This window comes from Danio rerio, chromosome 14 (assembly GCF_052040795.2).
Source record: "Danio rerio strain M-AB ecotype USA chromosome 14, GRCz13ab, whole genome shotgun sequence".
Taxonomy (NCBI): Eukaryota; Metazoa; Chordata; class Actinopteri; order Cypriniformes; family Danionidae; genus Danio; species Danio rerio.
The window spans coordinates 630001-643424 of record NC_141034.1 but is presented as its reverse complement, the minus strand read 5'-3'; the positions used below and the strand labels follow the sequence as shown (position 1 = coordinate 643424).

Genomic DNA, 13424 nt, shown 5'->3' with positions numbered 1-13424 from the left:
CTTTCTCTCCATACATTTGCTTTTACGTTGCTTACTGTGAACAATACGATTTCTCTGACACACATCTGCATTTTAGTGATGAGCTATTGCATCTTATTGTATTAAATTACTACAATTATGAAAATACATCAAATTTAGAACAATTCTGAGCACAGACTGATGCTTTTTAATGTGGTTTATAAGACCTTTTCAATCCTACAGACAAAACAGGATCACAGTTGTGTTTTTTTAACAAATAAGGCACACTAAAACATAGATTAAATAAATGCAACATCTACAAATATACCTCCTAGACCGAAAAAAAAAGATGTCTGCAAAATTGTGTCAAACAATAAACGTGTTGAATTTAAACAAATTAAATTGAGTAATGTTCAACTTAATTTGTTTACATTTAGCCTAAATAAAGTTTACAACCACTTAATTTAGTAAATCCAAGGAATCACCCTTGAGTATTTTATTTTCAGTGCAGTAAAATATGCACAGTTGAGCTGCTAAAAGCGACGGCTGGCATATAAATGAGCAGTCGGTGTTATTATGGGCACATAACGGTACATTCAATACCTGGAGCGCAACTCTCTTATAACAGTCCGTCTGAGCCATGATTGACGTCTCCCTCGTCCAATCAGAGCCCTGCTCGATGACTTTACAATAGAACGCGGAGCCAAAGAGAGGCGTGGCCGCACGCAGGAGGCCAATAGCAGCAGAGCAGGGCGGGAGTTTTCTCAACTCGGGCTTTTGTTCTCAGTCAGGGCAGCAAAGAGAAGTTTGCTCACCGTTATTCCGCGGGACATCCCGTAGCAGAATCACAGGGATACACCGAGAGCTCGCTTATTTCCTTCAGGGAAATCATTAAAATAAGATTTAGAAAGCTCACATTGTGAGGTGGGAGGATTTACAAAAGAGCGAACTTTTTAGTTTAGCTCACAATGGAAACTCCATCATCATCACCACCATCATCATCATCATCATGAGAGGAGTTTTACTGCACGATCTCTGACAGGATTTTACAGCAGCTACACCTCTTCAACTTTCCTCAAACAGAGCATAAAGCAGTTTTAAGGAATACCCCTGTGGATTAATCAACTTTCAGCGCGAGTTCCGAGTCTCTTTCTCTCCGTTTTAATGGATATAATGCTGCAAATCTGAGGTGAATGTATGAGGCTCGGGAAAACCCGGACTGCATCTGCGATCATGGCGCTTTCAGGTACCTCCACGCACCTCGTTCTGCTCGTGTTCTGGACTTTATCGCGCTGTTCTGTCTCCAGTCAAGTTCGGCAGGAGTTTGAGGTTCTTGAGGAGCAGCCGGTGGGCACCTATGTGGGCACCATCGAGACCAAACCCGCCTTCACGTACAGATTCAGCGAGCAGCACAAACTTTTTTCCATCAACGCGACGACGGGCGTCATCTACACGTCCTCCGTGATCGATCGGGAAGTTCTGCCCGGGAACATCATCAATGTGGTGGTGCTGTCCAGCCAGCCGACTTACCCGACTGAAGTGCGCATCGTGGTGCTGGATATCAATGATAACGCGCCCGTGTTTCCCGACGCGTCGATAGTGGTGTCGTTTAAAGAGGACGCGAGCAGCGGGCGGCAGGTCATTCTGGACACCGCCACCGACGCGGACATCGGTAGCAACGGAGTGGATCACACCACATACCGGATCATCAGCGGGAACGACCAGCGGAAATTCCGCCTGGACATCACCGTCAACCCGAGCGGAGAGGGCGCGTTTTTACACCTAGTCTCCACTGGAGGGCTGGACAGAGAAACGACTCCATTCTACCAGCTGCTTATTCAAGTGGAAGATAAAGGAGAGCCCAAAAAGTTTGGCTATCTTCAAGTAAACGTCACTATTCAGGATATAAACGACAACCCTCCCTCTTTTGACCATGAGCAGTATCAGACTAGTGTGTTTGAGGATGCTGCCGTCGGCTCTAGTGTGCTGCAGATTGCAGCCAGTGATCTGGATGAAGGTGCAAACGCTGAAATAACCTATCTTTTAGATGAGGGGACTCCTTTTCAGATTGACCCCAAGGCTGGGACTGTTGTTATAAAGGAGGGGTTGGATTACGAGACTAAAAGGGAGTATTCTCTCACCATCCACGCTGTGGATAACGGCGTCCCTTCACTTTACACTAGAACTGAAGCTACTGTTAAATTGCTCGATGTTAACGATAATGACCCCGTTGTTAAATTTCGATACTTTCCTACGACTTCCAAATTCGCGTCAGTGGATGAAAACGCCCAGGTGGGCACTGTTGTAGCACTGTTGACTGTTTCTGATTCAGACTCGTCCACCGCCAACGGCAACATCTCAGTTTCTATACTTGGCGGAAACGAGCAAAGACACTTTGACGTGCACAGTTCGCCCGTCCCCAATTTGAGTCTGATCAAAGTGGCCAGCGTGCTAGACCGAGAGCGCATTTCATCCTACAACCTCACTGTTTCAGTGTCAGATAACGGCAAGCCCTTGGCCCGCTCGTCTTTCGCTAGTCTGGTTATATTTGTGAATGATATTAACGACCATCCGCCCATATTTCAGGAAGCCGTGTATAGAGTAGACATCAGCGAGGACATTCCTAAAGGCAGCTACATTAAAGGGGTTTCAGCCACAGATGGAGACTCCGGGCAGAACGCCAACCTGCGCTACTCGCTGGTGTCTGGAAACAGTTTGGGCTGGTTCGCCATCAGCGAGAACAGCGGTTTGGTTACCAGCGCTGCAGAGCTCAATAGGGAAACAGCCTCTGAAATAGTGCTCAATATCAGTGCCAAGGACCAAGGCCTGCAGCCTAAAATATCCTACACTAAATTGATAGTCAACATCACAGACGTTAACGACCAGGTACCTACTTTCACACAAAACACATATCACGTTTCCATAACGGAGCATTCCCCTGCGGGATCCGAGCTTGTCGTGCTCTCCGCCACTGATTCAGATCTCGGCCCTAATGGTACGATCCGCTTCTCATTTGATTCAGAAACTCCTGTGAGCGATCAGAATAAATTCAGACTAGATTCCACATCAGGACGTTTGAGTACGTCCACAGAGTTAGACAGAGAGGAAGAAAGCTCATATCTGCTCTACATTAGAGCCACAGATTCAGGCGCCCCCCCTCTGCACTCCGTCTGCAAGGTGAATATCACTCTTAAGGATGTTAACGATAACAGTCCGGTGTTTTACCCCATGCAGTATTTCGCTAACATTAAAGAAAACGAGCCCTCCGGCTCATCTGTGACAACGGTAACCGCTTCAGATCCAGACCTAGGCCGCAACGGCACTGTTAAATACGCTATCACCGCTGGCGATTCCTCTAAGTTTCACATTAGCAGCACTTCTGGTAAAGTTACGACGTTAGTGGCGCTGGATAGAGAAGAGAAAACCGCGTATCAGCTGCAGGTCACTGCGACAGATGGCGGCGGCTTGCGCTCACACACCCCGGCTATAGTCACCGTCACTGTGGTAGACACGCAAGACAACCCGCTGGTGTTCGGTCAGAAAGACTACAGCTTTGTTATGTTTGAGAACGTGCCCGTGGGCACTATTATCGGCACCGTGTCGGCCACCACAGTGGATCTGCACACAAATATCACTTATTTAATTGCATCCGGCGATCAGCGCAGTTTGTTTGGCATTAAAGCAGGCCAGATTACAGCGTTAGGGCTGATAGACAGAGAAGAGCAGGCTTTCTATCAGCTCAGGGTGATCGCTAGGGCCGGGGAGGTCACAGGGGAAACTTTAGTGAACATTACAGTCAAGGATTTGAACGATAACGCGCCTAACTTCATGCATAGCGTCGAGCATGTTAGTGCTGTTGAAAACTGGGCTACAGGTCATCACATATTCCAAGCTAAAGCTTCAGATCCTGATGAGGCGACCAATGGGATGATTGTATACAGTCTCAAGCAAAACCCTAAAGGCTTGTTTCACATCCACGAGAAGCATGGCTTAATCTCTCTCACCGGCCCTCTTGAAGTCACCACGAGTTCATATCAGCTGGAGGTCGTGGCTTCTGACCTGGGCGTCCCTCAGCGCACGTCAAGCCTATTCCTCACTATTAGTGTGTACGACGTTAACGATAACGCTCCAGTCTTCGACCAGCTCTCGTATGAGGTCACCATTCTCGAATCAGAACCCGTCAATAGTCGATTTTTCAGAGTTGAGGCTACTGATAAAGACTCTGGCGTCAATGGGGAAATCGTGTATGATATCATTAGCGGGAACACGCGTGATGTTTTCGGGATTTTCCCTGACGGGCAGTTGTATATAAAGGCAGATCTGGATAGAGAGGTGCAAGATCGCTATAGTTTATTAGTGGTGGCTAAAGACAGAGCGGTCGAGTCTCTGAGCGCTAGTGTTAACGTGAGCATCCTCCTGGATGACATCAATGACAACCGTCCGCTCTTTAACAGCACTAACTATGTGTTTCACTTCGAGGAAGAGCAGGAGCGAGGCGCTCTAGTTGGACGGGTGTTCGCTGAGGATAAAGACTTCGGGCCTAACAGTGAAGTGCGGTATTCCTTTGAAACGCCGCAGTCGAATTTTGAGCTCAACGCAATCACTGGCGTATTAACAAGCACTCTACAGTTAGACCGAGAGTCTTTAATGAGGCAGAGAGGCGCCGCGGTGTTCAGCTTTACAGTGCTGTCCTCAGATCAGGGTCTTCCCAAACCTCTCAAAGACCAGGCCAAAGTGCAGGTGTACATACAGGACATCAACGACAACCCGCCCAAGTTCACTAAGGACATTTACCAGGCCTCGATCGCAGAATCCGCCCAGAACATGACACAGCTGCTCCGAGTGTCCGCCTCAGATGTGGACGAAAACAAAAACGGCCTCGTCCACTACGACATCACCGAGGGGAATGAGGAGAAGCAGTTTAGCATCGACAGCAATTCCGGTCAAGTTACTCTAGTGGGGAAACTAGACTACGAAACAACACCCTCTTACTCCCTCAAAATCATCGCAGAGGATTCTGGGAGCGTCCCTCTGTCTTCAACCTGCGTGCTGAGCATCAGCGTTCTGGATGATAACGATAACTCTCCGTCATTCCCCAAATCTACACTCTCAGTGGATGTGCTGGAGAATATGAGGATCGGGGAGCTGGTCGCCTCTGTGACCGCCACCGATTCCGACTCCGGATCCAATGCTGATATCACATACAGCATCTCCGCCACTAATAACCACGGCACGTTCAGCATCAGCCCCAACACCGGCAGCATTTTCCTCGTCAAGAAGCTCGATTACGAAACCCAGTCTCTTTACAAACTCAACGTCACAGCTAAAGACAGCGGGAGGCCGTCCAGATCCTCTTCAATCCCGGTTATCATTCATGTACGAGATTTTAACGACAACCCTCCTGTTTTTACACCAGGAGACATTTTTAAATCGATCCCCGAAAACCTCCCGATCTCCACTTCTGTGATGTCCATAACAGCTCACGACACCGACGCGGATATAAACGGACTGCTGGAGTACTCTATTGCGCTGCAGACCCCTCGGGGTGGACATTTCCGCATTGATTCGGTGTCTGGAGTGATATTCACTAATAAAGACATCGACAGAGAGTTCTCAAACCTCTTCGAGCTCACGATCAAAGCAACCGATCAAGCCGTGCCTGCAGAGTTTCGTCGTTTTGCTCTTAAAAACGTCACGATATGGGTGACGGACCAAAATGACAACATCCCCACGTTTATCTCGCAGAACGCTCTAGTTGCTGAATCTAACATCGTGATTGGGTCAATTCTGACCACCGTGTTGGCGTTTGATCCTGATGAGGGTGCGAATGGGGAGGTGGAGTACGAACTGGTGAGAGGAGATTCAGACACGTTTATTATGGATCGGTACAGTGGGGATATTAGACTCGCGTCTCAGCTAATTCCCTCAAAACTCATCTATAGCTTGATGGTTTCTGCTACAGATCACGGCACTGACCGAAAATCCTCGAGGACTGAGCTAACTATTATTCTCCAGGGTACCGACGGTCCAGTTTTCTCCCAGCCCAAATACATCACCATACTGAAGGAGGGCCAGCCAGCAGGAACAAACGTCATCTCTCTGGATGCCTCGAGCCCACGTGGCGCCGGCACCAAGGTGGAGTATTTCATTGTCTCAGTCCGAAGTGGAGGAAAGGCCGCTGGACGGCTTTTCACAATCGGACGCCATTCAGGAGTGATCCAAACGGCTGCCGAACTGGACCGGGAGCAAGGCTCGGATTTGTACCTCCTAGACGTGTACGCCATTGAAACAGACGCCAAACAGCCCAGAACGCAGCATGCAGAGGTGAGCTTTCTGTTTGACTTCTTCTTTAAGGTGATGCTTCTTCTGAAAGGAAATCTAAGGGAACATATTTCCCAAACATGTGCTGAAGTCATTTGTGTGAATGTGGTGGAAAAACCGGAGCGAAAATATCCAAACTAAAGGGGGGAAAAGGGTTGGTGCATTACTAAAGTTCCTGCTTGTTTTTTTCTCTTCCCCCTGTTCTCTTTTTCAGAAGATCTGGGTTGTATTAAGTATAAATTGCTTTGCACTTGAGAATGTGGGCTTTGTTTTTTGGCAGGCGAGCTGTATTGTTTCAGCTCAGAGAAAGAGAGAGCGAGAGTGAAGGCCTTAACCCTTGTGTGCTGTTGGGTTGTTTTCATCCACTCTGGGGTGATTTAGTCTTAATTTGGCTTCAGCTCTCTCTGTGTTTCAGCAAATAGAATAATTTTTGTTGACAATACCTATTTTGACATATTAAGTGGCCTTAACTAATATGTACTTACATAGGAATTAATAGTTTGTTACAATCTACTTATTGTGTAAATACATGTATTTACTGTGTACTTATGCTTGATTAAATACATGTAAATACATCAGTAATTAACTTTTGTAATTGCATTTGTAAATACACTGTTGAGCATCCCTTACACCTTAACCCACCCTTAAACCTACCCATGCCACCAAACCTGTCCATAACCCAACCTCTATCCCAACTCAAAAGCACCACACGTGTTCTTAAATACATTATGAACACAGTAAGCACACTGTATTTATTTTTCTGATGTAAGTACATAGTAGTTGAGGACACTTAATATAAAGTGGGACCAACATATAATTGAAGAAAATGCTTTGAAAATGTTCATAAACTCAACAATACTCTCGTTTCCTTTGGTGATGTTGCTGCTGTTTTTGCTTTATTGACTTCCATTGTGATCACATTTATTGTTTGTAAAGTCATGAACGCAGGTAATCATGCACTCATGAGTGTTGCTGGTTTTCCCTGTTGGGACGAGGGACAGTGTGTCACTTTTACTGTTGATCATCAGTTGCAGCGCAAAAACACTGTTGACTTATATACATGGAGTTATGTTGAGTATAGTGTGTGTGTGTGTGTGTGTGTGTGTGTGTGTGTGTGTCTGTGTGTGTGTGTGTCTGTGTGTGTGTGTGTGTGTGTGTGTGTGTGTGTGTGTGTGTGTGTGTGTGTGTGTGCGCGTGCATGTGTACCTTCATACGTCTGAGAAAATCCAAATAAGCAGCTCAGCTCTCAGAACATAGTAAGTGTACACTAATCTGCCGTTATATATAATACCATATAAATAACTGAAAATTAAGTGTTTTTTTAATCTAACAATGTGGTTTTCAAATTAAACTTAATGTAATTGGGTATGCAAAATAAGCTTGGATTAAAACATGTTTAATTAACTTTACAGTTGACTTATTCTCAAGTATAAAGAGAGGGAGAATTCAATTCAGTTTCATTCATTCATTTTCTTGTCCGCTTAGTCCCTTTATTAACTGGGGTCGCCACAGCTTAATGAACCGCCAACTTATCCAGCACATTTTTACGCAGTGGATGCCCTTCCAGCGGCAACTCATCTCTGGGAAACACCCACACACACACTCAAACACTATGGACAATTTAGCCTAAAAAAATGATCACAGCACATTTTCAGCAGTGTATTATTATTATTGCTTTTGTTCCTCAGCTGATTATCTGCCATCATAAAGCATGCTTTAAACAGTCCATGCTATTTTAAGCTTTTAATACACATTCTAGATCGGTCACATACAGTAAGATTTGGTTCCAGTGGAGCAGACATTGTCTATTCAACTTATATTACATATTAGAACAACTCTAATCTTTTAAGTTGAGCTCACTCACGTTTTTTAAGCATGCATTACCTAATTTTTTAAGGGCAACTAGTTTCCTCTTATTTTTTTTAAGTTACTTAACTTATCCAGGCTAAGAGTGTACGTCTGCCTTATCTGCCTCTGAGCTGACTCTCTCCATCACTGCTCTTATGTCCAGTCTGCATCATTCTCAAACCTCATCCTCACTTCCATCTGCAGGAGGAGCCAGTTCTGTCCTTTTCTTCTCTCACGTACCATAGACCACAGTGGTCCTCACTAATACTCAATAATCAAAAGCATTGCCATTAAAATTAGATTTTTTCCCATAATGCAAATGTCATTAACACATGACTATTCATTCATTCATTCATTTATTTGTCAGCTTAGTCCCTTTATTAATCTGGGGTCACCACAGCGGAATGAACCGCCAACTTATCCAGCAAGTTTTTACACAGCGGATGCCCTTCCAGCCGCAACCTATCTCTGGGAAACATCCACACACACACACATACACTACAGATAATTTAGCCTACCCAGTTCACCTGTACAGCATGTGTTTGGACTGTGGGGGAAACCAGAGCACCCGGTGGAAACCCGAACGAACGCTGAGAGAACAAACACATGACTAATCAACATTATATTACTAGTATTCATGTTGTTATTGTGGCGAGGCAGTGGCGCAGTAGATAGTGCTGTCGCCTCACAGCAAGAAGGTCGCTGGTTTGAACCTCGCCTCAGTTGGCGTTTCTGTGTGGAGTTTGCATGTTCTCCCTGCATTCGCGTGGGTTTGCTCTGGGACATGCGGTACAGGGGAATTGGGTAAGCTAAATTGTCCGTAATGTGTGTGTGTGTGGATGTTTCCTAGACATGGGTTGCGGCTGGAAGGGCATCCGCTGCATAAAAACTTGCTGGATTAGTTGGCGGTTCATTCTGCTGTGGCGACCCCTGATTAATAAAGGGACTAAGCTGACAAGAAAATGAATGAATAAATGAATGTTGTTATTGTTACAGCGTATATTTATTGGCATATTTCACTTTTAGCCCTCAATCAACTTTGGCCCTTTATAAGGAAAGATTGGGCACCGCTGCTCTCATTCCACATAGTTGGCATGTAGTTACAATGCAACGTATAATCAACAAAGTGTGCAAAAGCAGTAACAACACTGAGTTTCTTTGTTCTGTTGAACACAAAGGAAGATATTCTGAAGAATGCTGAAAACCCTGCTTCGTTAGTTCTAGTTTTTCCTATGGAAGTCAATGGTTACTGATTTCCAGCATTCTTCAAAGTATCTTCTTTAGCATTCAACAGACGCAAGAAACATTTGCAAGCACTTGAGGAAGATTAAATAGTGAGCAAATGTAATTTTCTGTGTGAACTATCCCTGTAATCTCGCTCGCCTTGTGGGGAACTCTGGGTAAAATGTGTTTCTTCGGGCTCCTGCTGCGAGCGCACTAATCTCTCTTATCAGCTGCGAGAAATTCAACAAATCAGACGGCCAGACTGCGTGATTGCAGATATTAATAACACAGAAACCGCGGGATGGAACTGTTTGTTTCTTTCTCATTGTAATCGCTTGCTGGCCAGGAAAACACAGGCAAAGCTGCTAAAAGGGAAATGAGCGCTGGAGATCCGCGTGTGGGTCTCAGATACCTGTCCCCTACTGAGTGAGCGAGGGTATTAGTGAGATTTCGAGCGCTCCAGGCGATGTCAGAGCAGGGTGGTCCTAGAAACCCGGCTTTTGTGCCACCAGCTTTGCATGAACAGGCAATAAGTGACCATTAAATTCAGCTGACCCTCTAAGACACGCTGAATAGATTTTTCCTGAGCGGAGAGAGAGAGAGAGCTGGATAGAGGAGACATCTCGAAACTTAATCTGCACGTTCACTGCAAAAACATGCTAGCTTTACTTAGAGTTTCTGTCTTGTTTTCAGTCTAAATATCTAAACATTGATAAACCGGGAAGCTTTTTCCTGCACTAGTTTCCAGAAAATCCACCACAATAATATCAACCAAATAAATTTTGATTTTGGCCTCCATGTTTATTAAAAACATAAAAATTATGTCGCATGACTCCCTTAATTATTCTACATTCACACATATATATATATTACAGCGCTTTGTAAATGTTTATTATTACCATTTTGAGTCTCCCCACGCAGCTTGATGGAGCACTTGGACACAGAAGCCACTTCATGTGACATCACACTTAACAAGCGGATGGTGATGCAGAAAATTTGTAGCTCCGCCTCCTATGAAAATCTCATTTGCATTTAAAGCGACAGTCACCACAATTAGGATCAAAGCCTAAAAGGGTCAGTTTCAGAGAGTAATGCCGAGTTCAGACTGCATGATTTTCAGAGTAGTCGTGTCACAGATGTTTTCACACTGCATGAGTATCTGCGCAGGCGTTTCGTCGCTGCTTTGTTTACACTGCAAGATGGATCGGCGACAGGGACTTTCACATTGCATGACTTTACTATAGGAAGAATTGCAGACAACTTCGTCCAAACTACGTCTCACAGCCAAAAACACATCGTATATCTTTTGTTATTAACTACATAATGAGAAAGAAGCCTTTAATGGGGTAGAACATGTACATGTTTGCTCACCTGGGTTTGAAGGAAATTAGCCATTTCTCCTCAACTTAAGTTGATAATAAACTAATTTCTTTCTGTATGAAACGTCAAACAGACACGGTTGCTCCTGAGTCCTGTCAAACCTCCACTAGTTTTTCCTCCATTTCGTGGGTCCAAATAAACCGAAAAACCTTCTCCCCCAGCCTCCCGCTGGCCTGCAGCAGGTATACACACACACACACACACGGTAATGCCGCTCTCTCATTGGCTGTAGGTGATCGCTGATGTTATTTTCAGTCAGAACTCAATTCACACGGCATGATCTGAATCAGGCGAGGCAGTGGCGCAGTAGGTAGTGCTGTCCCCTCACAGCCAGAAGGCCGCTGGGTTGCTGGTTCGATCCTCGGCTCAGTTGGCGTTTCTGTGTGGAGTTTGCATGTTCTCCCTGTGTTGGTGTGGGTTTCCTCCGGGTGCTCCGGTTTCCCCCACAGTCCAAACACATGTGGTACAGGTGAATTGGGTAGGCTTAATTTTCTGTAGTGTATGAGTGTGTGTGTGTGGATGTTTCCTAGAGATGGGTTGCGGCTGGAAGGCATCCGCTGCATAAAAACTTGCTGGATAAGTTGGCGGTTCATTCCGCTGTGGTGACCCCGGATTAATAAAGGGACTAAGCCGACAAGAAAATGAATGAATGATTTGAGTCGCCGACAGCTCCTGATATTCAGCACGGCAAATATCTCGCAGGCATCGGCGACTCATCGGTGATTCTCTCAGATCGCGTCTTTGATCGTTCACACTGTGTGACTGTCACTCACGTGCACGAGCAGCGATTTACCTGTGATTTCCGGCATTTGTCGGCGATTTCTCAAAACCTGTCGGCGAGTCAAAATTGGGGTTAAAATCACGCAGTCTGAACTAGGCATTAGTGAACGTTATCTGTGTGCTATTCTCAGCTCAAACACACACACACACACACACACGCACACACTCTAGAGACATCACAGACGCAATTACATCTTATAAACAGAGGCCTCCTTTAAGTGAGTTAAAAATAAAACAATTAAGTTATAATATAAGTTTTAATATAAATTACTTTATAAATTAAGTTATATCCCAGTAAACCCAACTCATATTAAATAAGTAGTGTGAAGGAGCAGTGAGCGTGGTGTTTTTGAGTGTGAGTGTGACGCGCCGGCATTGCTCCGCTAAACTCTCCCTCGAGGGATAGAGTTAAACTCAGGATCCAGATGAAACTCTACACTTGTGGGTTTGTGTGCGCAGGCCTGTGCTCAAATCAAAAACAAATGTGATTCAATATATGTGCGTGTGTGTGTGCGTGTGTGTGTGTGTGTGTTTTGGAAATTTCAGCTGGAGCTGAAAATGTTTTATTATTACGGGCTTGATGATTCGTGTTTATGAACTGGATTTCTTCCTCCTGCATGCTTCGGGTTTTGAAAATAGCTTCCCGAGAGGCGTCGCTCTGTTCCTGAGAGAGAGGGAGAGCGTAATTAAGGCCAAAACTGTTTGCTTTTCTTTGCTTTGCTGAGATTTGTGAGGGGTGTCCTCCATTGTTTCTGCTAATGACGTGCTGGAATAACTCATCTGAGCTTGTGTTAAAGCGTCCAGCAGAGAACTGAAGATCTGTGTGTGTGCGTGTGTGTGTGTGTGTGCGTGTGTGTGTGTTCGGTGTGTGTGTATGAATATGAGTCAGTATTGGGTTCAGTGTAGTGTTGTGCTGTTCTTCCTCCTGCAGTGGTTTGTTTACAGCAGCTGAAAGTGATTTGGGAAAGTGAATCAGGATGATTTTGCTGGACTGAAGGTGTGGAGACGCGCTGGTCCTCTCTCCAGTGCTCATCCACTGCAAATAATGCTGTTCTAATGGAGAATTCCTGTCTTGTTTCTAGTCCAAATATCTCAATATTCTTAAATCAGTGCGCATTTTCTAGACAGGAATGAAGTATAGTGCTATTTTCAGAAATAATGAGTCAAAATAAGGAGAGTTTCTCATTTAAATAAGCAGAATAATCTGACAGTAAGTAATCTGAAGTGCACTCAGAGTCCACACTCCACACGTCCACACTGTACAGACCATCACTCTAGATCTTTATTAGCTTTAATGTGGTGATCTGCTCTTCAAGCACTTCCACTGTGTGTGTGTGTGTGCGTGTGTGTGTTAATCAATAACGAAGCTTTGACTGAATCTACTGAGTTAACTCACACACACTTCCTGAAGCCTGACCTACAATACATCACTGTCAGCCGTCAATAAGACAAACACACTCACACACACTCAAACACAAACACACACAAATGCATGCACGCACGCGCACACACACACACATACACACACACTCACAAACTTAATCACTCACACACTTGCACATACACAGGCTGAAAGACTAAAAGAGCGCTGAACACACTCACACCCAGACACTCACACACACACACACACACACAAACTCACACATATGCACAAACACAAACACAAACACACACACACACACACACACACACACACACACACACACACACACACACAGGCTAAGAGACAAAAAGAGAGCGCTGCAACACACACACACACACACACACGCAGGCAGAGAGACAAACAAAAAGCACTATGACACACACACACACACACACACTCATGCTGAGTTTGCTCAAACACAAACAGCTGTTTTCATTTATGCAGCAAAACACACACACACACACACACACACATATGCGCCGACCACTGT

General features: G+C 45.0%; 1 protein-coding gene across 1 annotated transcript in view; it reads left to right on the top strand.

The window, feature by feature from the left end:
- Positions 1-777: 777 nt before the first annotated feature.
- The window catches only part of fat4 (FAT atypical cadherin 4), a 104202-nt gene continuing 91555 nt past the window's right edge, over positions 778-13424 (top strand). The window contains exon 1 of the mRNA XM_087280989.1: positions 778-6282. Within this exon, the coding sequence (XP_087137115.1) occupies positions 1156-6282 (5127 nt within the window). The 5' untranslated portion in view covers positions 778-1155. The remainder of the gene's footprint in view (positions 6283-13424) is intronic.